We start from the raw sequence: 25,874 nt of genomic DNA on the forward strand, positions 1-25,874 counted from the left end.
TACACATATACACAACATGTATATATTTATCGCTACTTTCCTTCAAGCTAATTTAGTAAATCCATTAACCAAAACAAAAAAATTCATATTCTGAATTTAACAGAACCAAAAGTACCATTAGTAAATCCTGTTCACCAGTAGGAATTTATTCGGGGGATGTTATGGTACAAGAATAATATTTTTTAAAATGGGTTAAATTTTGGGATATAATGTTAATATTCTAACTGAAAAAAAATAATGAAATAAGCATTTGCATAATGTACAAAATTACCATTTTAGATATAAATCTTTACATTTTGCACATTTTAAAACCTTTCTACAAGTCAGTGACCAAAACTTAGTGATAAACCTATTCAGAAACAACTTTTTCTCATACACAAAACCTCCAGGCCCCCATAGTATGAGCAGATTTTTATTTAATAAAGGGAAAGCCTTCAGCTACAAAGCTGCAACTGTGCTAAGGTTGAATTTCAATTTTATCAGGAGCTTATCCTTTAAATAGCAGATGATGGACCAACTGGATCTTCTTACTGGGTCTCTTTTAAATCTCTTTCCTGTGTCTCAGGCTCTCTACTGTAGCATTCCCCTTGTATGACGCATACAGTCCAGAGACAACTGAAATACCAAACCATAACCAAGTCCGTTAACCTTTCCCTCCGCATGCCCAGTAGGGGGGACAAGAAAACAAACCGATAAATAACTCTTGGGAGTCCATGGCCAACTATCTACTAACATCAAATCATCTCCATTTAACATTGGCAAAAACGATTACGGATTAAAGATCCAGCATCTATCCTATGAACCCCACGTAACATGAAAGCTATGCACAATGGAAGAAACTCAAGGAGATGCCTGCCTTGTGACATCGCAGTTACATTCTGGGAGATCTGCATCCACACAGCCGTCCTCTGCCATCCTCAGGGCACACAGATCTTCTGCCACCACCATGAAGCTTCCAGCTTGCAAAAGTTAGGTCTGCAGAGTAAAAGGCTAAATCCTGTGTGGGGATGAAAGTTTCCCCTTGTCTGCGTATGGAAGTATGAAAATGCTCACTCTAAACAAATGTTGGTAGGTCTCTGCCTGATAATATGACACTGAGCAGTGACAAGTGGTCATGTTTCTAAATAAAACCTACATTCATTAACATGTGCCCGGCCTGATCTCCTGGAATGTAGGCCACGAGTGTAAGAAGGGGAAAGGCTCAGTGTAATCTGCAAGGAGGGGGAGGCTTTCTAAAGAAAGAAGGCTCTCAAAAATAAGGCCGCTGCAGACACTTTGCCATTCTGGAAGGACAGGCAACTCTTCCTGTGGGCTGTTTGTTAAGTTGGAAAGGATTTCTGAAAAAGACAAATCACTCAAATGCAAACAAAAACAAAACCTCTACAAGTACAGCAAGTTGTGGTAGCAAAAAAGAACAACTCTTTTTTTCCTTCTGTTTGAAATGCCAGCTACGGTGGTGTAAGTAGGAGTTTTCAGGGGTTGTTTGGGAAGGTGGGATGGAAAAGGTATTCTGTAGAAAAGTAGTTGGTCTTCATTTTTGAATAGACTGTTTAAGCAAGAAAAGTAATTGAAGAAATACTATTCTTCCCTTACATATTCAAAACCTTTGTCCTTTTAAAAATGATGTAAAGTGATAAAAGTAATATGTCCATTTTAAGGTAATAATAAAAAAAGTATGTTCATTTGCTTGGTGGGATTCAGAAAACTTCCTTTGTAATTTTCAAGAGTTTCAAATTTTCTGCACTGAACCTATATTAATTTCATAATTTAAGCTTTTAAAGAAAATGAGCTCTCAAATTATTAATTGCTGGTAATTTAATAAAATATGATGAATGCTGACTGCTTTAAACCCTTTTCAGATCAAGGTATACATACACACAAATAGATTACAAATAAATAAATAATGAAATTTGCTAAGTTTTTTTTAAAAAGCCCTCTATGATGAGCTGCAAAATAAAACAGAGTATTTGGGTCTGATTGTATGAGATAATTAATTTTAAAGCAGGAACATATTTTCTTTTTTAAAGGCAACAAACCGATATTTTACATAATAAATTATTTATAAATAAAATTATTTTTCAAATCCTGATATTTAAAGATATTCTATTGTGAATTCTTTATAAAGCAATCACTCTTCTAAAATATTATTTTTAACAATGAGGAAGATAAACTTATAAGCTTTGGTTAAAGGACTATATTGGTCATGATTCCAAAGCAGTAGGTATATTTATTTTTTCTTGATTATGACTAACATTTCTGAAAATTTGAGATCATTAAAAAATTGTACTGCCATCATTTTCCTAGTTCAATTCCTTTTTACTTTATTTAATTCTCCTCATGGGCTCAAATTTTGTTCCTATGCTCATTATCATTAGGACAACATATTTATTGCAACAGATTAAACATAAAGCACGGCTCTAAAGACACAGTTACTATGATAGTAAAATGGTAATATCAATGTCAATGGAATGGGAGAAATATTGGATAAATCATGGTATATTAAAACTATGGCATACTTTGTAGCTCTCCAAAAGAACAAGATTGCCACATGTGGCATTTTGTAGTATGCATGGCATTGACCCTTTCCCCCTGCATTGTCTCTTTGGAGATATGGCAATTATTTTAATGAATATTTTGAAAATGAGGAATCTAGGGCTCAGAAAGGTTATGTAGTAAGCCCTAGGTCACACAGCCATAGCAAGGTGGACCAAATTCAGGACTCTTGATCTGTTCTGTGCTATTTACATGCTTGAAGCAGCAATACATTCCTGATCCTGGCCAGTTTTCCGAATTGACCCCCATGAGGTAATGGCAGCCATAAATTCCAAGAATCAAGTTTTATTTTTCCTCTAGTGGTGGTGGAACACCTGTGAAACCGAAACCTGTTCTAAGGGCAGCTGATCCAACTTCACAAAGCTATGCATACACGGTTCACCTACACAGCCTCTAAGCTCCCTCTGGGCTGAGAATTGTCATTTGCTGTGTGCTGTGCTAAGTAGTTTACAGGGACTTTCTCATTTAGTTCTCCTAATAACTGTTTACACCTGTGGTTATTGAGGTACTGAGAAGGTAAGGAACTTGCCTAACATCCCATTGTTGGCGAAGCAGAACAACGCAGTAATTCAGGCAGGTGAGGCCGTAAGTGCATGCTCTGCTTTATTATTTGCATTTGCGGCACTTTTCAACCTGTCTTAGATTGGAGAAATGCAACAAATACTGGATTGACCATTATGTGCAAGGAGCTATGTTAGGTTCTGGCTTCATACAGATACACCTACACTATAGTAGAGAGAAGAAACTGTAAACAACTGATCGCATAAGAGACCTATTACAGCAGGGAAATTCCATGGAGAGCACAGAAAGCCCGCTGAGAAGGTAAGAAGAATCTCACCCAGTCCAAAGAAAAGGAAGACCTTAACGAACAATTAGGAATGGGCCAGGCCAGACAGGGGCAGGAGAGTGCGCAGGCAGATGCGATGGAGGGAGAAGACCTGCGGTGAGTCATGTGTACACTTGCTCCATTCCCTTACTTGGTTAGGTGCCATTTCCTCTCCCACTTTTACATTCCCTAGAGCTGGTGTCAGCCAACTATGGCTAGACACCTGTTTTGGTAAACAAAATGTTATTGGAACCCAACTGCATTTTTCTGTTTCCGTAGTGTCTAGGGCTGCTTTTGTGACATGGCAGAGGGGTTTCAGCAGGGACCATTTAACCCGCAAAGCTGAAAATATTTACGAGATAGTCTTGTGCAAAGAGTTTGCCAATCTCTGCCCTGTAGCAGCATCCACAGTACTAAATATGCAGGAGACATTCAGTGATTTTTTATTTTAATTTTTTTAATTTTTTAAAAATTATATTTGTTTTTTACTCTACTTCTATGTAGTTTTTAAGGGGATTTTAATAAATACACAGTTTAAAAGCAGCCAGCTGCAAAAGACCACAGATTGTATGATTCCATGTATATGGGCTGTCCAAAATAGATAAATCTGTGGAGGCAGAAGGTGACTTAGTGGTTGCCTGGGGCCAGCAGAAGGAGGGAGAGTGGAGGCGAAAAAGGTGAGTAAGGCATTTATTTGGGGATGATGAAAATATTTTAAAATTGATTGTGGTGATGGATACACAGGTCTCTAAATATGCTAAAAATTACTACATCATATATTTGTGATAGATGATTTGTGTGATATGTGAAATTATATCTCAACAAAGCTGTTATTGGAGAAAAAGTATGCTTTTGTTTTGGTGATGGGGAGGTAGGTTTGGCAGATGCAAGAGGAATATCCTTATGTTAGAGAGTACAGTTAATTAAAAAAAAAAAAAACATAATTGCAACAGAGCACACTTGAGTCTGACCTTCCTAGATACCCAAATGGGAAATATTCAATAAAATACTGTCTAGTATAAAAAGCACTGAACAACTAATTCTAAACGACAGATTTCCTATTATCCTGAGCTCTAGAAAACTACTATGTGGGTTTTTTCATAGGGTTCACAAGCAAAATGAGAGCCAAAATCCCAGCAGACGGTTTTACAGAAAGTAAAGTACACCAGTGACTGTTTCTTTTGTTGACTGTTAAGGAAAGCCAAGGGCTCAGAAATGCTTTCGCCAATTGTCTTGGCCAGTGTTGATCAACAACTTTCTGGGATGAAGAAAATGTTCTGTATTTACAGTGCCCATAAAGTAGCCATTGCCCTCTTATGGTTATTGAGCCTGGGGAAACGTGACTAGACAACTGACTATAATTAAAATTAAACAGTAATTTAATTAAATCCCATTTCAGTTCATTTAAATAGCCACAGGTAGCTAATGACTGCTATATTAAACTGAGCAGGTCTAGAAAATATGGACAGGATACTAGAGCATTAACCACTGAGACATAACTAAGCAAATTTTGTTGTCCAAAAAACTGACAATTCTAGGTGACAGTTTAAAAATGCAATGGAAAACACATTTACTTTGTACTCATAATGGTCTAAGCTAATCCACTAGTGATAGGAAGTTGGCTCAAAGTTATGCATTCTATTTGTATGCAAATAGGGTTATTATCAGTAAATCTTCTTTCTTTCTTTTCTTTTTCCTATTTATGTTAGCTGGGAAACTGTTCACCTGAAAACATGATCTTCAAAAATGACTTCTCCATTCCCACACCAAAGCAGCATAGAAATATCAAAAGGCCCAACTAAGTTGTGTTCTGCCTTAATGAATCAGTGTGAAAAAAAAAAAAAATAGTTGGAAGAGCTAAGAGTGGTGAATGGGACTGAACCATAGAAATCTGATATTTGAGCTGGCTGCTCATAGTTGAAGATGGGGGTGGAGGACAGACATTTAGTTTGTGTACTCTCAAAGCTCAGATAAACAAGGGAAAGAAAAGTAAATATGAAGACCAAGTGTCATTTAGGAGAGGCTTCAAAGAGACTTTGAATCCAGTGTGGCATTAAACTCTAAAACAAGTGAATGGTCAACACATCATCTGGTATACTTTGGAGTGAGGCAATCAGAAATGGACAACACATCTACAAAAATCTACATCTGTATATGATGAGACTCTACTAAAATAGAAACATATGAGCGTTTTAGTGACTTTAGTGACTATAGATCCAAAAATATTTAATTGGTTCAACTTTACTAATGTGTTTTTGGAAAAATAAATAACATTTAAAAAATCCTCACTTGAATAACAGAAAAGTTATTCAAGTTAAACATAACTTTGAGGAGAAATCACCTAACTCATTTGATGTAATGTTGGCTAACAGCTGGGTATACACTAAGCTAGCTTATGAATAAACTATATTAAATTCAATTTAAAACATCTTCAACATAGTGTATCCCCCATTCCATACCACTGAACCACTAAAGATTAGAAAAGAACATTAACTAGTTTAACTGGATTACATGGCAATGCAAGCCAATCCATGAGTCATAATCTGACAAAAAAAAAAAAAAAAATCAAGGGATGTTTACCAACTGGGTGGCTTCCCTAAGAAGTGTATTTATAGTACAAAGGGCTTTGATTTGTCCTTCTGAATAAGATTTGGTTATCACAAACTGAGAAGTGAAGCTAAACATAGCAATGGGGTTCCAAAACCTACATATGCCAGAATATTTGGAAATTATATATATTTTGAGCTGAACCGTATGTTTCTGTCCCTTTGTAATAGCTTTACCAGGGCATTTAGCTTGTCACTTTACTTGATTTCTTTGCATGTTTATATGCCCACCATGAACTCCTCAAGGAAAGGGGCCTCAAAATATCTCAGAGCTGCTGTGAGCACTTTACAAAGGACTAGGAAATTAGATTGTTGAAATAATTACAGAATCTAATTTCCTTTTAATTGCATTCTTTAGAACAGGGACAGGAAGTCATAAAATTGGCAGACGGGAGCATGTAGTGCTCCAGAGCATGGGCTGCAGTCAGAGTGCAGGCTCTGCCCCTCAGCAGGTGTGTAACCATGGGCAAGCCTGGGTGTCAGCCTCTGCATCTGGAAAATGGGTATAATAAGAATGCCCACCACAAACGGTATTGTGAACAGGAAATGTGAAGACATATATGAAGCTGTAGCATGGTCATTGACACATACCAAGTGTTCAATAAATGTCTGCTATCAGAGTATTGTTACACATTTGAAAATTGGTAAACATTTATTCCATTTTTGTTTCATTATTGCTAAAATAAATCATAATTTCATCTTCTTCCTAAATTGGCTTCTCTCTGAAACTCCCTTGGAGAAAAAAAATATACTAGATATTTTCAGAATCAACATATGGAATTTTTGCCCATACACAATTTTTGTGGGCACACAGCATTCAAAAAGCACTATTTCATGCCCACATTCATGCAGCATGGCTGAGGAAAAGAACCCAGATTTTTAAAAGTGTATTCTCAGTTAGTTCCAAATGGCTGTGAATCAGAAGTATTTGTAACTTTCTACCTCTCCTAACTGCCGTACAAAAGAATGTCCATTCAAATATTCAAGTATTCATTCATTCATTCAAATATTTATTGAGCCCAAATTGTATTCAGTTACTGTTCTTGATGCTCATGATATATGGTGGATAGATACACAAAGGTGCCTGCCCTTACAGAGCCTATATTCCAACATAAAGCCAAGTTCACCTGAAGTAAAACACTTACTTCGTCATTTGCTTTATATCAAACAACATAGTATCTCATTCATTATATCAGACTCTATATTTTTAATAAAAACCCTTACATATTTTTTCTTTCTTTACATTTCTGTTTTCCCTAACCTGCCCTTCTGCAACAGAAACTGAATATAATATCCCTCTCAGATACAAAGCGGATACTTATTAAAGCTAAAAACAAAATTGCAATAATGCAGATTATTTTAAAACTATGCTGAATGGCAATAATTAGCTTTATTCCCACTCTCTGGTAGCCAGAAATATGGTAGGAAAGTAATTTTATATATATCTTTTAAAAAATTTTTTGCTACTACAGACAAAAGTGCCCTCCATGAATACTAGTCAGCAGTTTTACTTCCTTCCTCATAGAAGGATGCATACCCATGAAGCCCTGAAATAAATAATTTTTTGGGGGAATGGGTTTTGTTTGGATATGACTTTCTTTCAGCTGAGTGAAAACACCACGGGATTTATTAAATAAGGAGAATTTCAAAGTTAATGAAACACATTTATGAGAAAAGCTAAACTAAAATGGCAGGATAAAGAACACACACACAGAGAGAGAAAGTCATTGGATTATCTTGAGCTGCAGTGAAAGATGGACAAAATGTTTTAAAATTCTGCACACATGTCCTATTGACCAGGATCCTTTTTACCTGGCTGCCATGAGATCCAGGAGATGCTGCCACCGGTCATTAACCTTTCCGAGTTTGTATTCAATCTCAGAGGCTTTGCTTTCATGGCTGGCTCTAGCAAGTCGTTCTCCCATTTGCTGGAGCTGTATTTTGTTCTCTTGGGCAACAGCAATTTCCTCTTGATAATCCTGCATAATAAATAGCAATCACGGAGATCAGAAATCATATTTTTAATGCATTCAGCCTGGCTCTACTAGAAACATGATAATTACTATTTTCTATTGCTTGGAATAGTTTAGACATGAGGAATACTGTGTGAATATCAGTCTATGTACACAAGAATTAGTGGTACCTATTATTTTCAGTATGTGCATAGACTCTAAATGGAATTTTCAAAGAGATCTTCTTAAAGAGAATTGAGATATTTTTATTTACTTAAAATGGGCATTAAAAATCAATAATGGTATATAAATAGAAATAAAAGAAGAAGCTTGAAGGATTTTAATGCTGGGAAATTATACCTTATTTTTATAATCACCAACCTGGTGTTATATTTAGAATCAATCCTTATAGTTGCTAAGAGGCTTAGAATATGTGTGTGTGCCTGTGGGCAATGCACAATTATATATGTGCAATTGACATATATGTGTATTTACATGTAAATGTATATTATGTGTTTCTGTTATTTGTGCAGAATGCTTTCAAAAATAATACTTTCATTTTAATGAGCTATCCTCTATACAATGTCAATATTTTACAAATAAATCAATGGAAAATTAACTCAAAAGAATAATAACCATTAGTCTTAGGGGATCAGTGGGTCTCACACCTTTTTCATTTATCCAGTATTCACTCCTCTTAAAGATTGTTTTGGATAGGGAAACACTGGCTTCATATGCAAGACAGAGGCCTCCAATGGTATGGTCTAAGTGATGATGAATGGACATGCCCTGTGCTCCTCAACCCTCACCACCTGACCAATGATCCTCTTACTCTTGCCACAGTGACAGAAGCCAATCTTCAGAATCACTTTTTCTTTTTCTTCATTTTGGAATCAAACTTCTGTCATGCCGCATATATTATCTTAACAAAATAATATACAAAGACAGCTTAGAGGGTCATGGGCATTTTAATGCTCTCTTGCTCTAAAGTTAGTATGGCAATAGGGCTATCCTTTCAAGTCAGTTATCAAAGCAAGAGGCCCTCTAAAAATGGAGAAGCCAGTGTAGTTTTATTCTATCTTGGTGTTGAGTGCTCTTTTTAGGCCCAGAAACCTCACCCCACCTCACCTACCTTCCATTTTATGTTACTTCACCACAGTGGGATTCAATGGCCAATATGCTAGATGCACTCACACCACGGAGGCAAGCTCATAGAGATGTCTTTTTAAATCTCATAATTCATTTTATAGACAAAATAGTATAGCTAATATTTTAAAGATTATTTCTGACATTGTGCCAAAAAGTAAAACATAATTAGGTGAAACACTAAAGTTTTTCTAAATTTTTTTTGGTTTTTCTAAATTTTAAATTGTAATTGTATTTTGTCTAAGAGAGAGTTTTTTCCACACCCCCAAAATATGCATCTTAAATTTCATGAAGAAAATCAATAAGAATATAGATACACTTATCCAAAATTTATTGTATAGCAAGCTTCACTGTAATACCTATAGTATATTGTGTCCAGTAGAGCATTTCCTGATATCCAGAAATTATTACTGCAAGCTATTAGCAGATGTTATAGTGAAATCTGTATTATCTTAGTTCACATTTTAAAGGTTTACCATATCAAATATACAAATGCTTATTGCTAGAATTTGAACATTTTAAGTGGAAGTCTTAAAGTTATACTGCATGTTGACACTGGAGTTTTTTTTTTTCTCTTTATGCGTATGCATGGATAAAGATAGTTTTTCTTAATAATTATTTATATTTATTTTAGAATTTTAGAATGAATAAGGCTATAATCCATTTATTCAGTAATGACTGAGTACTTATAAGAAGCTCTGAGTTCAGGAGATACAAGAATAAACAAAGACACTTCCAGCAAAGCTGACAATCTAGTAGGGCATCTACTGTACAGAGATAAAAAATAAGTAATGAGGGAAAGTATGGTGGAAGCCAGATAGTGATATGTGCTAATAAAGAACATAAACTAAAATAAAAATGATTAACTGTTCAAAATATGGAAGCACTATTGATATCACCAAAAACATTTTTAAATGCTAATAAATTTGGTCAGCCCAACAGAGACATGAAAAATGTTCTAGAGCCAGATGATATATAAAATAATTTAATAGTCATACATAACTTGAAAATAATATGAAGCAAAATCTCAGGGAGGTTTTTGTTCTTTTTTACCTTAAATTATTTATTTATTAGAGAGAGAGCACACAAGTGGGACAGAGGGGGAAGGAGAGGAACAAGCAGACTCCATCTGAATGAAAGCCCAAAGCAGGGCTTATCCCATGACCCTAGGATCCTGACCTAAGCTGAAATCAAGAGTCTGACACTCAACTGCTCAACCAACTGGGGTGCACAGGGAAGTTTTTGTTCTTTTTTTTTTTAAGATTTTATTTATTTATTTATGAGAGACACAGACAGGCAGGCAGAGACATAGGGCAGAGGGAGAAGCAGGCTCCCTGAGGGGAGCCCAATATGGGACTCGATCTCAGGACCCCGGGATCATGATCTGAGCCAAAGGCAGACAGACACTCAACCACTAAACCACCCAGGCACCCCAGGAAAGTTTTTATTCTTGCAATTGTCTGTGGATAGTGTTTTATAGAGAAAATGTCAGTTTAATGAATCCTAAAAATTTTTTCTTTTGGTTCCTCTCTAGTGATTTTACCTCTTTAAAAACAAAAAAACAGGACACCTTGGTGGCTCTGCGGTTAAGCATCTGCCTTTGGCTCAAGGCATGATCCTGAAGTCCCTGGATCAAGTCTCACATGGAGCCTGCTTCTCTCTCTGCCTGTGTCTCTGCCTCTCTCTCTTTCTCTCTCTGTGTCTCTTATGAATAAATAAATAAAATCTTAAAAAAAATAAGAACAAAAAAACACAAAAGAAAACTAATACACATAAATGATTCCTTCTGAACAGGTAGCTAAAACGGGAAAACACTGAACATTTATCTATCAGCAGATAATTTACTTCATCATATCCATATATATTGTATATAAAGGAGGCCTTTCCATGCAAGTTTATTTTGTATTAAAAAGATAAAACATTTAAAAGATAGTACTCCTTTTACAGGAAAGTAATTTAATAATGAGTAAAACCATATTTTATACCTGTTAAAAGTACACCTAAGTGTTATGAAGAGTAAAAATATACATAGTTAGGCATCCTGTACCTTCTTGAGCTTTTCTATCATATCTTCAATGAGGATGTCTCCATTTTGAGAAACTTTGCTTTCCATCTGGGTCAACCATTCACAAAGTTCCTTGTTCTTTTCACTGAAGACTGCCCATTCATTCAATCTTTCACTTACTTGCTGCCGCCTTAAGGAGAGCTGAAAAGTTTAAATGGGAAAAAATGTAAAAGGATAATCAGAGTACAACTTGTACCCTGGGTCACGGGGGGTGGGGGGGGACCAATAAACTGAGTTGGGTGGAGGGAAATAAGCAACAGTTGTGCATGTCTTTAGGTACTGTTCCCTGAGTTTGAGACCCAGGAGGGATCTCCAGCAAGCTTTCACAACAAGGACCTGCTAATGAAATGCCAGTGGGAGGAACCCCACCCTGTATTTCCACCTCTCTAAAGAGCTGCATGCACCTTCATTTATTCAAGGTTCCAAGCAATCAAGCCTCACACTGAAATTAGTTCTATGCAGATTTCTACAGCAATATTTTTTTTAAAAGATTTTATTTATTTATTCATGATAGTCACACAGAGAGAGACAGAGAGGCAGAGACACAGGCAGAGGGAGAAGCAGACCCATGCAGGGAACCCGACGTAGGATTCGATCCCGGGGTCTCCAGGATTGCGCCCTGGGCCAAAGGCAGGCGCCAAACCGCTGTGCCACCCAGGGATCCCTCTACATATTGAATGTACTTTTACTAAAAGATAAGGAAGAGCTAGGAAAGAGGGAGGGATAGAAAAAGAAGGAAAGAAGGAAAAAGGGGAAAAAAAGAAAAGGAAGAAAAGGGGAAAGGAACAAAAGAAGGGAAAGAAAGGAAAAAGGGAGAGTGAATTGAATCTCAAGTGTCTGGAGAGTGGAGCAGAGGCGCAGAGTGCAGAGAAGTCTGAAGTGGAAGACGGATCCCTGCTGCTCAGCTCTATACCGATCCTTTTACTTTGAGCAAGTTCTCTTACTTCTCTGCCTGCTTTCTTTTTTATTTATTTACCTTTGTCTTTTTCATTTCCTTCTTTTGCATAATGACTTTATTGAGATATAATTCACATACCATACAATATTGCTTAGCATAATGTTTTCAAAGTTCATCTATGTTGCGGCATGTGTCAGTATTTCACTCCTTTTAATTGTTGAATGTATCCCATCAGATGGATAGACAACCTTTTATTTACCAATTCATCTATGGATGGATGTTTTGGTTATTTCCACTTTCTGGCTATTATGAATAAGGCTGCAATTGTACACTTGTAGACAAGTGTGTGTGGAGACACATGTTTAGTTGCCTACGGGGTACTTACCTATGAGTAGAATTGCCGGGTTACATGTTGACACACTATAGAGTGTCTACCAATGTACATTCCCACCAGCAGTAAGGTATTCATTTCTCCACATCCTCACCTACACTTACTATTTATCTGTCTTTTTGATTTGGTCATCCTAGTGAATGTCAAGTGGTATCTTATTGCTATTCTGATTCATATTTCTCTGATGACTAATAATGCTGAAAATCTTTTCATGTTTCTTGGCCATCTGTATATCTTCTTTGGAGAACTATCAGGTCAAATCTTTTGCCCATTTTTGAATTGGGCTGGGTTTTTTTTTTTTCTTTTTTAGCATTGAGTTGTAATAGTTCTTTATGCATTAGAGATACAAGGGGTCTGTTTCTTATCTCTAAATCTAGAATGTTCCAAAAAAAAAAAACCTAGAATGTTCCTTTCCAGTATTTTAAAATTTTATGATTTCATAATACCCTTGTTTTTGCAGTGCTGCTTACGATACTAAGAAATATTTTTAGTTAAGCCAAGCTACCTGTTAGCAAAATATAATGTGATTTGACTGGCAAGAAGATGATCCTTTTTTATAGATGTTCTACACACTCATGTTGATAATGCTAGACATTCCACCAGTCATCTCATCGCATTAAACACCTACCTCAATTTTCTTTTCTTCCACCACCATTTTATTATGAAAAACATTAGACATACAGAAAAGTTGAAAGAACTGTAATGGTAAGCAGCCATAATATACTCCCTAGGCTCCAAAATTGTGAACATTTTGCTACATTTTGCTTTAATACATATATTCCTTTATCCATCAGTCCATTTTACTTTGTGATGCACTTCAAGCCAATTTCCTTTAAAAATGAAAATATTTCTAAGGTACCTTACACTTTCTAGTTAGCAATTCTGCCTCAGATTGGCTCTGCTAATGATTAGGTAAATAATAGTCAAGGTCCCACATAACCCAAAATGTCTATGATTCTATATCTGAGAAAATACCTGGTAATTAGGCTTTGAGAGCAGGTTCCCTATGCCTGGGCTAGCTCTCATCATAGTGAGGTGCTCAGATAGTGGGCCCCATAACCTAACATAGTTTCTAAAATGTCATCATTACAAATTCATTCTTTTGAATTATGATCTTTTAAAATACAAATTTCTCTGAGTAGGGTGACACTGATGCATCCATTAAGTATTTCCCCATTAGTAAAAATCAGCTTGTTTTCTTTGGGGCAGAAAAATACAGAACAACCAAAAAGCAGTGAATTTACTTGGGGTGGGTACTGGTAGGAATGGAAAAAGCTAAGAAAACATAGGTTAAAAAGTTTTGGAGACAAAGTTCACCTACAATAAGCTATATCAAGACAGCGCTGCAGTTAGGAGCACAATCCTTCCAGTACTCCCTTACCTCTTGAACTCTGATAGCAGAGTGTATTCTGATCTTCTACAGGAATGCTACGATTTGGAATTTTGTAGTGGATATGACTTCTTCCCTCTCATTCACATAGCATCAGAGTCAAGAGTGTGGCTGGTCATTAAAATTCTGGTTCAACTGATGTCCAAACTGAAACTATATTTTCATAATTGGGACCTCTGAAAGCAACTGTTTTCTAAGAAAAGACTAAAAGCCCCCACCCTTCAGATTCAACATTAATAGTTATTGCTCTATGTATCTCCTTCTTTCCTCTTTCCCCAAATCATCCATGAGTAAGGATGAATTCTCGGACTTTCCTCAACAACATCTTCAGGGAAGATGACCACATTATAGAAAAATATTATCTATTTCTTTGAGAGGTGGGTTTTATTTTTTTAATATTTTAAATTTTTTTATTTTTTTTGAGAGGTGGGTTTTATTACCCCCATTCCAGAGAGAAGGTTAGACAAATTTGAGATATTTCTTTCTAGTCAGTATGAGACAGAATGAGCAAAGCTTGAGTCTTTGATAAAGGCTGTGATATAATACTATGATCAAATATCCAGAGGTACCTGAGATTCAAAAACAGTCTCTATTACTTACTAATGATATGACCAGGGCAAGGTTACTTATCTTCTCTATGTCTCACTTGCTTCATTTATAAATGAATTTTACATCTGTTCCAAATTTCATTAAGCAAATGTTTATTGTTTGCAGTAAATAAGTATCTACGATGTGCCAAGCACTGACATGTGTCCTGGGATAATAGGCTTATAATAGAATGCAAACAAGAAATTAATTTAAGAAAATAACCAGTACATGCTAAAGATTTAACAAAAGCTGGCCATTAATATACTACTACTCCTCCTCCTCCTACTCCTCCTACTCCTCCTACTACAGGACATCATTTGAGTTTTTTTTTTCCATTATTTGAGTTTTTAACATTTTTTCCACCTCGACACCCATGTATTCAATACCTCCGCTGAGCAGCTTGCATATGTATTTCTGGTACTTATCACACACCATGGAAGTGTTACTTTCATTTGCTCACTGTAAAGCAACAGCTGAAAGAAGAAACAGGTAGACCACAAACACAGTGCAAAAGCTTCTAAAAAGATTTAAATTCTCAGTGGAGACAGCTTTTACCTTTCAGTTTATAAAACTAGTGTTTAGGCTATATGATAAGTGAACATTACCACCCCTTTCTTCGGGTTTAACTGAAACCCTCATATTACTTATCAGTTTAGCACAGATTTATGTTTTCTCAAGAGTATAAACACTCTGCATTGTTAATAGCTGGCAAGTACCAGCTGAAACCTCCAGAGTGTGAGGCAGCTGAACAGGAAATACATCCTTTTCTACTTCAAATATTTTTGCCTTGACAATTTGAAAAACACTGAGCAATTACAATGATGATGTATTTATATCTCAACGAGAATTACACACGGATCTACAAACCCAAACAGGAATAAAAACAAATATAAGCTATGGCTGAATACAGACACAGCAAACTGTTTGGGGAGTCTATTTATGAACAGTATACTTTTATACGTCAACTCCCCTCTGAAACATTTACTTACACCGTGTCTTCCTCCTCCTCCTTGGTAGTCCCAATTGCTCCTGCCTTCTCACCCACTGCTTCAATTGGAATATCAACAGACTACCGGCTCTTTAATAGCGGATAATGTCAGGTTTAAGTAAAGTTTTTAACTTTTAAAATGAGACCATAGGCTCAAGCTCATTTCCTTTTGTGGTTTCATACTTGACAGAAGAACTCCGGAAACACTAACTCAAGAACTAGTAACTAATTTATATTCTCACTTATAGTTATATCCTGGCACCTTTGGCATGACTACTCCGAACTCTAAAATCTCACTGGATTAAATAGTATTTTTAGGTTGAAGCAATGTGAGATCAGTATGCTTTAGCTTCATGCCTTAAGACATTCAATTTAGAAGTTTCCAGAAACTATGTATTCAATGTACTTCCTCTTTTCTTTTTTTTTTTTTTTTACTTAAGTCTTAGTCTACTCACAGGTGAAAGGTATTCATCTCTTCATGGCATATCATATGATCAATAGCATCCTTCAAAATGTATTTCCAAACGGATATATCTAAGTCTCGTGAGCAATTTTAAACATGGAAACTTTGGCCCCCTTTTTTCTTTTTCCAGCTTTACTAAGATATAATAGACATATCACACTGTGTAAGTTTAAGGTGTATAGTGTGGTGACCTGATGCACATTTATACTGTGAAATGATTACCACAAGATTAGTTAGCACATCCATCATATCACACAATTACTATTTCTATGTGTGTTGTGAGAGCCTTTAAGGTATCACTCAGCCATAAAAAGAATGACATCTAGCCATTTGTAACAACATGGATGGATCTTGAGAGTATAATGCTAAATGAAAGAAGTTGGTCAGAGAAAGACAAATACCATATGATTTCACTCATGTGGAATTTAAGAAACAAAACAAATGAAGAAAGAAAAAGAGATAAAAAAGAAGAAGAAGAAGACTCTTAAGTGTAGAGAACAAACTAGTGGTTGCCAGAGGGGAGGAAAGGAGGAAAGGGTGAATAGGTGAAGGTGATTAAGGTTATTAATTATAACCACTTATATTGATGAACACTGAGTAATGTACTGAATCACTCTACTGTATACCTGAAACAAATATAACACTTTATGTTTATATTGGAATTTTTTTAAATAAATAAAAATTTAAATAAATTTTTAAAATATCTTTCCTCTTAGCAATTTTCAAGTACATGATACAGTCTTATTAACTAGAGTCACATTCCTATATGTTAGATTCCTAGAACTAATTCACTTTATAACTAGAAGTTTGGAATCTTTCTACCTCATGGCATTTTTACACAGGACTGGTTTTCCTAAATCAAACAAATATTGCACAATTATAATCTTCCTAACTTCCAAACTATTCAGAGACTATGTCATTATTTTACATTTAGAGGAACACAATGACATAAAATAAATGCCCTAAAGTCTTCTTTTAATTATTAACAGTATATATATGAACACTTACTTAGCTGTTCTAGGCACTGGAGAAAAAAGGAAATGGTCTTCATTCTTAGGGGTCTCATAGTCTTGAAATAAAGTCACAAACATTGGGAAAAAAAAAAAGAAGAAGAAGAAGAAGAGAGGAACAATGCACCATCAAATGATGGCACAGGCCAAAAGGGAATTGGGGAATAGGAAAATACTGAGGTCTGAGCATCTCAAAAGGTGACATTCTAGGGATTGTGGCATTTGAAAAAAGGTGGGTTAAAATCAGAAGGGAAGAAATAGTCAGTCTAGGCAGAAGAGTGGTCTGAGTAAGGTCTGGGGGTAGGGCAGTTCATGACAGGTTTGGGAAGGGAATGGAAGCTATTATTTGAAGTGTTACCTCTCTGAAAGCTCTGTAGACATCAATTAGCCAGAGAAGTAGATATAGTATAATTAATTTCACAGGATATGCTGAAAAGTATTGGGTCATGAAGTAGTGCTAGATTTTTCTCAATTTTAAGAAAAACAAATGAATAAGGCTCATAAAAGTAACCAAACCACTGCTGTGATAATTTTCCATTATTTGTAACCACAAATTATCTTTCACTTACATGAAATACCCTGATAAAGTCCTTCCATTAGAAAATTATGTGAGAATTTACTGGATAGTTATGTATTGATTTTGGGTTGAATAATTCAGAGAAGAATAAAATATTGTGATTAGCATTATCATATTGCATGTGAATTTCTCACTGTGTTCACTAAGAATACGAAGCTCCATGAAAAATGGCTAAATTAATTTTGAACTCAAATTACTCACATGTTTATGAAAATCATCTCTTACACTTTTCCCTTTTCCAAGTATATATTCAGAAGAAATTGTTCACACATTTAGGAAGTGTGCTCCAGAGTTACCCTCTGGCTCATGGTCTGAGAAATATCTTGGTTTTTATCTAAACACAGAGAGAAATTTACCTAACAACAAATTTCTTGTTGCTGTCAAATGAATCAGGAGGCTATAAGCCTCTTAATCTCTGTTTAATGTTTCCTGAAGCATGAAGATAAGTATCTCTAAAGTCAGGGAAAATGGGAGGGGAGGACGGAAGAGGAGAGAGCTCTAGATTAGCACACTTGGCCTGAAACTAGAGAGGCACGAAGAGACCCCTTCTCAAGAGCTCCTTCCTCATCCTTACAGCACTTGCTTCTCACCAGCCAGCTCCTCTGTCTCCTCCTCTGCCTTCACTCAAGCTGCAGCCGCGTCCAATCCACCTGCTTGCTCCTTCCACACCAATCTGTCTCTTGTGCTCCCTGTCTCAGTGCTCAGCTGAAGATTTATCCGCTGCAACATGTGTGTCCTTTATTGCCTGCAGTGCACACTGCCCTGGGTTTGCTTACACTGCTGTACATTGTTTTAGCTTGTTAGAACCAGTTCTCTTCATGGCATAGGTTCTTCTGGACTGGTTTTAGTTTCAGCTCTGTTGTTAAATCGATGGTAGGAACACTTACTCTAGTTTATGAAATTCACAATTAGTGTGACTGATTCATTTACCAAACATAGACCACAGCCTCTCATGTGCCAGGCAATGCAGTCAGGTGCAGCAAGGGACATGACTGACACACACCCAGCCTCCTGGAGGGGATGGTCTCAAGGTCCTCAGTCAGAGCCTGTTCTTCACTTGTGTTTAATCTATGTTATGTTATTAATCTATGTTATTCTTCTTTGTCTTTGATTCCTTCTCATTGTCTTTCCACCAATCTCTTCCTTTCATTTCAAAATCAAAATCCAATCTGGGATCCCAATTTTAAGGTACAATGCACAAGAAAGGTACTTAATAAATGAATCACATGTAACTAAAAATGCCAAACACATGAATTCCTAGGAAAAAAATACTGTAAATCATTAGCCACAGTCATTCCAAATAAAAAACCATTTCCACAGTATTAGCTAAAATTGCAAATAAAACAAAGGTCTTTCATATGTTCAAAGTAAGAAACAGACCATCAGTACTTAGCAAGACTACATCTGTGAACCAAAAAACTATTTTCCCTCTTACAATATTATGTCAGCCAGTGAAAGGGGCAGCAAGAGAATTCAGTTGAGATGCATCTCAAATATAATGTTAATCTACAATATTCTCACAAAAGCCAGAGTTCTTCCTCCATGTATACTCTGAGTTATAGAGTCGATACAAACATGGGTCAAGCTATTTGACATTTCAAGTCATCTTCCAGTTTTCCACCTTTCTGAGCTAATGCTCAATGTAGAGTTTGTCTTACCTGGTGGCACAGTTCTTCCCACTGCCTTTGCAGAAGCTCCATGCGTTCATTCAGGATGGAGATATCATCGGCGCTGATGTAGGCACAGAGAGTATCCTTCAGCAGTGTCAGCTGAGCCATATCATCTGTCCAGCTCCCAGCTACATTTTCCAGCTCCTAGATTAAAAAAAACAAAAATGTGAATACTCACAAATATCTATCATAAACAATTTGTGTGTGTTAGGAATCTCCTCATCATATAATTATCTTTCCATCGCTTTCTATTTTCTATTTGAACATCTCACTTGGTTTATTCTATTTGCTCTGGTGTTGTCTGACACTTTGCCAAGTTCTTCTGATAAAATCCCAGGTTGTGGGGTGCCTGGGTGGCTCAGTTGGTTAAGCATTTGCCTTTAGCTCAGGTCATGATCTTGGGGTCCTGGGATCATCTGCATTGGGTTCCCTGCTCAGTGGGCAGTCTGCTTCTCCTTCTGCCTCTGTTCCTTCTCCCTGTCATATTTTCTCTCTTTCTCTCTAATAAATAAATTTTTAAAAATCATAAAAAATAAAACCACCCAGGTTGTTGGAAGAATCTTCCTATGATCTATTTACCTTTTAACTGATCATTGTGGCTCACCTTTTCTTCTTCCTTTTTTTTTTTTTTAAGATTTCATTTATTTATTTGAGAGAGAAAGAGAGAGAGAGAGAGAGAGAGAGAGAGAGAGAGCATGTAAGAGCAGGAGGAGGAGCAAAAGGAGAAGCAGACTCCCCACTGAGCAAGGAGCCCAAAGCAGGACTCAATCCCAGGACCTTGAGATCATGACCTGAGCACTTGAGATCATGACAGGCACTTAACTGAATGAGCCACCCAAGTGGCCCCCTGGCTCATCTTTCCTAAATTGAACTTTCATTACTGCATGATCTCCTTTACTTTTAAACTGATTTCATAAATTGCTAATCCAGCCTTTATTTTTGTCCTGGGTTATTGATCATGTTAAAATATTTTCAAAAAACCAAACTTCTAGGTTAACTTTCATCTTCAAACACTATGCATTTACATTCTGCAATATCAACTTAATATAATCGCTGAATTGCTATTATTACTCAATTGAAAATAATGGACTGAATTCATTTCCTGTAGGAACATAGACTTCTTCAGGTTACTAAAGAAAAAATTATGTACTCTGTCCTTTTGGGAAATGATTTAAGAAAAAAATCCATAAAGCAATATTTGAATGAGTTGACATTGGATTTTGCAATGCTTTGAACCGATGACCAGTTTTGCAATTTGTATAACTCTTGCTTTTTGCCAGCTGTGGATGCTTTTAGATTCTGGCTAATTTTGTGTATAAATAGAGTAGTTCACATGGCTTTTTCCTTCTCTTTTTGCCTCTTCACACAGGATACAAGTTTCCAAAGGCAAATGCAATTAACAGTAGCGTTTGAGGCTAACTTCTCAGGCAATTTAGGCAGATGAGGTTTTAGTCTGAATTTTCCAGGTAATTGCTTTGTTTTGCTGCTAAGGGTGGTTTAGGGAAGAGTAGCAGAGAGCTGGACCAAAATGCATCCTTTTAATCTCCAAGCTTAATAGCCGGGTATGTTTATAACTGTTGTATTTTGGGTGATGAGGTCCCATGGTAACAGCATTTGGCTGAAAGACCATCCCGGTGGAGTAAAATATGCAGTATTTCTGCTTATATTTGTACACATATTAAACTGTCATGCCAATGTAAAGATTTTCCCCTTTCTTTCCAATTTCTAGCCCCTAACTCCAACATCAGACATAATTCACAATGTAAGGATTATAAAAGAAACAACAGCACCACCAAAACCAACTGTTTCAGACTCACAGACTCTATTAGATGAGTCTATATGGTAAAAATACAGCCTCTGGATTCAGGAAGCCTTGATATTTACTAACACTGAAACATTATTAAACTTCTAGAAGCCTCAGTTTTCACATCTGTAAAAGGGAAATAACAGACTGTCCTCATGAGTTTGTGTTTCTGTCAACTAAGACAACACTAGTTTACTGACTGGCACATAAGAGCAGCCTAATAAATGCCAATTTTCTTTAATCACTTGTTATAAATTTACAATCACAGATTTAAAACAAACTTTTTAATATTTGCATACTTCTGAACTTACATCTCAAGATAATATTTTCCTCACCTGCTATCCATGATGTCATGTATATTACCCCTTTATTTTTCCTAAATCTGCCTCTTCTGAGTTTCAAAGGATATCCTTAAATTTTAATACTGAAGAAAAATTCTTACATCTACGCTTTTTATGATTTCAAGACTCCTTTAAAAATTAATTTTTCCTTAATGCTTATGACTTCTTAGCCAGAGTGAAGCAGAAAACTTCTGATTAAATCCAAATCATTTAAGTATATGTGAAGTTTCTTTCTAAAAGATTTATTTATTTATTTATTTTAGGGGGAGAGTGGCAGAGGGAGAGGATCTTCGAGCAGACTCTCTGCTGAGCACTGAGTGTGGAGCCCAACCTCACAACCCATGTGATCATGACCTGATCAGAAACCAAGAGTCACAGAGGCTTACCCAATTAAGCCACCCAGGCACCCCAGTACGTGTGAAGTTTTACAGCATTGCTCCAGAACAATAATTTGCAAATGACTGGGAAACACAGGGACGTGTATTATTTGGGGAGAAAAAAAGAGACATTCGTAAAGGCAGTTTTGACTAGATCTGCATACTGCTTGACAGAGAACTGCTGAACACTTCACTTGCCTATATAGGTATGAACAGAACGAATCCTCTGCCACCACATCACGTTAATCTCAACGAGCTCACGATGCAGGGAGTGGTCTATATTAGCTCCTGATTTGCTTTCAACTGTGATTTGAGGTGTTGCTCATGATCTCATAAATAGTTAGGGCCCTGATAACTGAATGACTGTGTGTCTCCTTGCTATTTGCATTCCTATTTTCCTTACAGAAGAGCCTACAGGGCAGGGTGTTCCCCTAAGGACCACTGTCTGCAGCATTTCCAGGCTGTCAGGACTAGACTATTCTGCTAGAACAACTCTCCAGTACAGACGCTTTAAAAAGGATTGTGTTTATTGCTTTCGACCCCACTTTTAAATATCTTTCAATGCTGTGTTTTATATTTCTCAAGATATAAACCATAAGCCAGTCTAATTTCATCAACCACAATAAATCAGCAAGCAAGCCTCACCAGAGTTGTCTGCCCTAATGCAATATCCAGGAACTTGTACCAACATATACACTGCTGGAGCAGTTTGACTAGCTTATGCTTTCAAAGGCAATACCACAACAGAAGCGCACAGGCCAGTGACAGCTAACAGCTCAATCCAGTCAGCTACCTTGCAACGCATTTGCTCTGCATGCAGCTCCTCATGGTGATCTGGAAGAGGCTGAGAAAGCTTCTTTTTGAAAGTTCGTAGTTTCTCCAGAGAATCAGCTATTCCGTTCTCACAGTTTTCCCAGTCCTGTAATGGGAGAAGGAAGAGATTTCATGGCTTTGTTTTTGTTTTGTTTTGTTTTGTTTTATAAGAAACTAAAACAAAAGATCCACACTCTTCTTAATCCCAGAGAAACAATTAAAGATTTGTGGGGGGTCCACATCCATTGTCATGTAGGCAGCATCAGAGAGTTCAACACTTACTCTATGTGACTTTAAGCAGGTAATATGCTATGTCTCAATTTTCCCTATGAAAATGGGCATAACACAAACTCTATAATTGTTGGAGGGCTGGAGGAAGCCATGGCTGTGAACACACTAAATACAAGGCCCAGAATATTACAAGTAATCAAAATTGTTATTTGCATCTGAATCAATCTGCAGAGGTAAGAAAGTAATCACAGTATTTTGCCTCTTTTCTAACCCCACTATTAATGTGTCTACACTACCTCGGATGTTCTATAAGAGATCAAAAAGAGGATATGGAAATTCTTTCAGGATGAAATGTAAAAATAATATAACCCTGCCTCTGATTCAGCTCATTATATGAACACTATGAGGCACATACATTTGATTTGTTACAGAAGTAGAAATACACAAGTACCAAAGGCTGGCAATGGGTGGGCTTCATCTCAATATGCTGAAATATGTATCACAAAAGGGTAAGTATATAAACACCTAAAAACTGAAACAATCAATGGATGAAGAGAGGTAAGGCAAAATTTAAAAAATATACATCTAGTATGTCAAATATGAGTGAGTGCTCTGAAGAAGAATATAGCAAGAAAAGCAGTAGAGAGTGGCAGCATAGACCGGTAGATCTCTACAGAGTGACAAAGAAAACATACATTTATGTGGTTATGTTTTGGGTGATTACATACCAGACCTGTAACAGTGGTTTATTCCTGTGGAAGATTACAGGATTTGGTTGTGGTATAGGGGAAATTTTGTTTTTTGCTTTACATATTTCAATTATTATCTGATTTTTTAAAATCAGACACATGTATTTCTTTTTAATTGAAAGAAAAAATTAAAGGAATCATAATGCTTTATATAATTAGACCTACAGATTAACTCCTATCCAGTGTCTCAGTGAAAATTCAAATTAAATTCATCTAAACAGGGATCCCTGGGTGGCGCAGCGGTTTGGCGCCTGCCTTTGGCTCAGGGCGCGATCCTGGAGACCCGGGATCGAATCTCACGTCGGGCTCCCGGTGCATGGGGCCTGCTTCTCCCTCTGCCTGTGTCTCTGCCTCTCTCTCTCTCTCTCTCTCTCTGTGACTATCATAAATAAATTAAAAAATAAATAAATAAAATCAAAATAAATTCATCTAAACAAATCTCCTTAATTTCACCTATGACCATCCATTCCTGTCCCCCCTTCCTAGTAACCCTTCCCAGTAGCCACTCCCTGCAACTTAAATTACTGAGCTCTGAAGAAAGACAGAATTGCTTTTAGTAGTGAGCCTGGTGGCAAAATTATGCCGCATTTTCCTTCACATTACCTCTTCCACCATTACCAGTCTTTTCTTGGCTGGGCTCTTTCTGTCTTTCTCTTCCGATGCTTTATTTTTAGCACGGCAACCCATAGGTGCTATGACCAAAACTGTCTTCTGTTAGAAGTGCTGACAAAAGTGTGTCCCTATTCAAAAGGTCTTTTGGTTTCTAACTGAACTGAGAATTTGGCCTAAGGTTCATTTCTCTTAAATTCCTTCAGGGAACTTCCTAGAGTACATAATCACATTCCCTCTTTCCATTTACCAGAAAACACACTAACTGTCTGTCTTGGACAAATTTGTTCTAATTCCCCTTTGTTAAAGTACCTCCATGTTCCCAGGCTACAATTAGTTCATCAATGTTAAGCATAGTGAGATCCTTTTACTAAACTGAACAAGCATTCTCAATGAAATCATCACACCCTCTGAAACCCATCAACATGCCATCAGTAAATCTCCACTGATCTAAAAGAGAAAAGATAAGTTTCTTATTTTTTATAATAAAATTAAGAGGCCATAGTGAAGCAGGTGAACATGCAGGCCACAGAATCATCATCACTCTACTTTTGGCATATTTACTCAGAGCATTAAGTCAAGAGCTAAAAATACATAAGCATTATGGCTGTGATATAAAGATATCCTAAAATAAAGAAAATGACATTAGAATATAGCTTCATAAATTCCTTCTTCGGCAAATGAGTCCTAGTTTATGATTTAAAATAAAATAAACTTTAACAAGAGAAGAATAAGGATTCCCCTTTCCAAGAATGGCTTAGATTCCAAAGCTATAACCCAGTCTTTTTACTACATGAATTACAAGGACATAACAAAATGTCATGGTCTGCAAACATCTATCAAAGTGGATGTTTTACACACCAGCAAACAGACTGGCAAGAAAAGCAAATGCAATGACTCAGCCATTTTGCCTTATTAAAGTCTTGGGAATCTGTCCAAAAATCACATCACAAATAAAGAAAAAATATATGATTAACATATCTCTACAGAATGAGTTACAGTGTTTTTAATCTTTTATTGAAAGTAAAAAAGAAGAAAAAAGAATCAGACATATTGTATTACGGATGAATTGTGCTGTATGCAAATAATAGTTCTTTAACAAATGCTCAGTGGCATTTTTGATTGATTGTTTCCTACACAGAAGGTAATATATTATTAAATAAAATTCAATAGAATAAATCCAATGGGTGTGCATACTTTAAGCATTATAAAAGCAAACTGTGTTCTTTTAACTTTAGTTACTACCTGTGATCCAAAAAAGCGTCAGGCCAAATTTAATAGATACTTTTGTTAAAGTGTTGGTGATTATCAGCATGTATAAAACTTTACTATTTATCTCTGTTCACTCTTTAATATGATGATAATATCAACAACGATGATTACCACCCTTTACCACATGCTCAATTTGTGCAGGTATTGTGCCACATGTTTACTTTCCTTATTTCATTAAATCCTCACAATGCCATCTGAAGGAGGGGTAATCATACCTACTCCAGAGAGGAGGAAACTGCCGCTCAGATAGGTTGAGATAACCAAGTTACTTAGTTTATTAAAATTTTAATTTGGGTTTATCTGAGGTCAGAGACCATGCCCTTTTTCTGATGCATTCTAATTATGTATTGAATATGGTACTGAAAAGTAAGGAAGAAAAGCATCTTGTGGGGGGTCTGAAACTTGCAGTGTGATCAGTATCCTCTCTGTATCCAACTAAAGGCTGAATATACCTCCTGAATTTTCTCTCATAGCAACATGCTTGGATAAACTAAGATGAAATCAAAAGTATCCTCTTGGATAAGTTTTTCCCTGCTATAAAATAAAAGATATCAA

General features: G+C 36.4%; 1 protein-coding gene and 1 long non-coding RNA gene across 20 annotated transcripts in view; one reads left to right on the forward strand and one right to left on the reverse strand.

The window, feature by feature from the left end:
• Positions 1-25,874, reverse strand: part of SYNE1 (spectrin repeat containing nuclear envelope protein 1) — a 449,297-nt gene that overhangs the window by 47,148 nt on the left and 376,275 nt on the right. For 18 of the 19 annotated variants that reach the window (XM_049113743.1, XM_035708408.2, XM_049113741.1 and 15 more), the window contains 4 exons: positions 22,439-22,564; positions 19,112-19,267; positions 11,131-11,289; positions 7,798-7,964 (listed from right to left, as the gene is read on the reverse strand). In XM_049113743.1, coding sequence (XP_048969700.1) covers positions 7,798-7,964; positions 11,131-11,289; positions 19,112-19,267; positions 22,439-22,564 — 608 coding nt within the window. Of the gene's footprint in view, positions 1-852; positions 964-7,797; positions 7,965-11,130; positions 11,290-19,111; positions 19,268-22,438; positions 22,565-25,874 lie in introns of those variants that run through there. The other variant, XM_035708426.2, reaches the window with a different exon arrangement.
• On the forward strand, positions 899-22,289 carry LOC125755675 (uncharacterized). The gene is made up of 2 exons (XR_007412731.1): positions 899-1,458; positions 21,532-22,289. It is a non-coding gene; the product is annotated as an uncharacterized LOC125755675 (long non-coding RNA).

Source organism: Canis lupus, chromosome 1 (genome assembly GCF_003254725.2).
Source record: "Canis lupus dingo isolate Sandy chromosome 1, ASM325472v2, whole genome shotgun sequence".
NCBI classification, from domain to species: domain Eukaryota; kingdom Metazoa; phylum Chordata; class Mammalia; order Carnivora; family Canidae; genus Canis; species Canis lupus.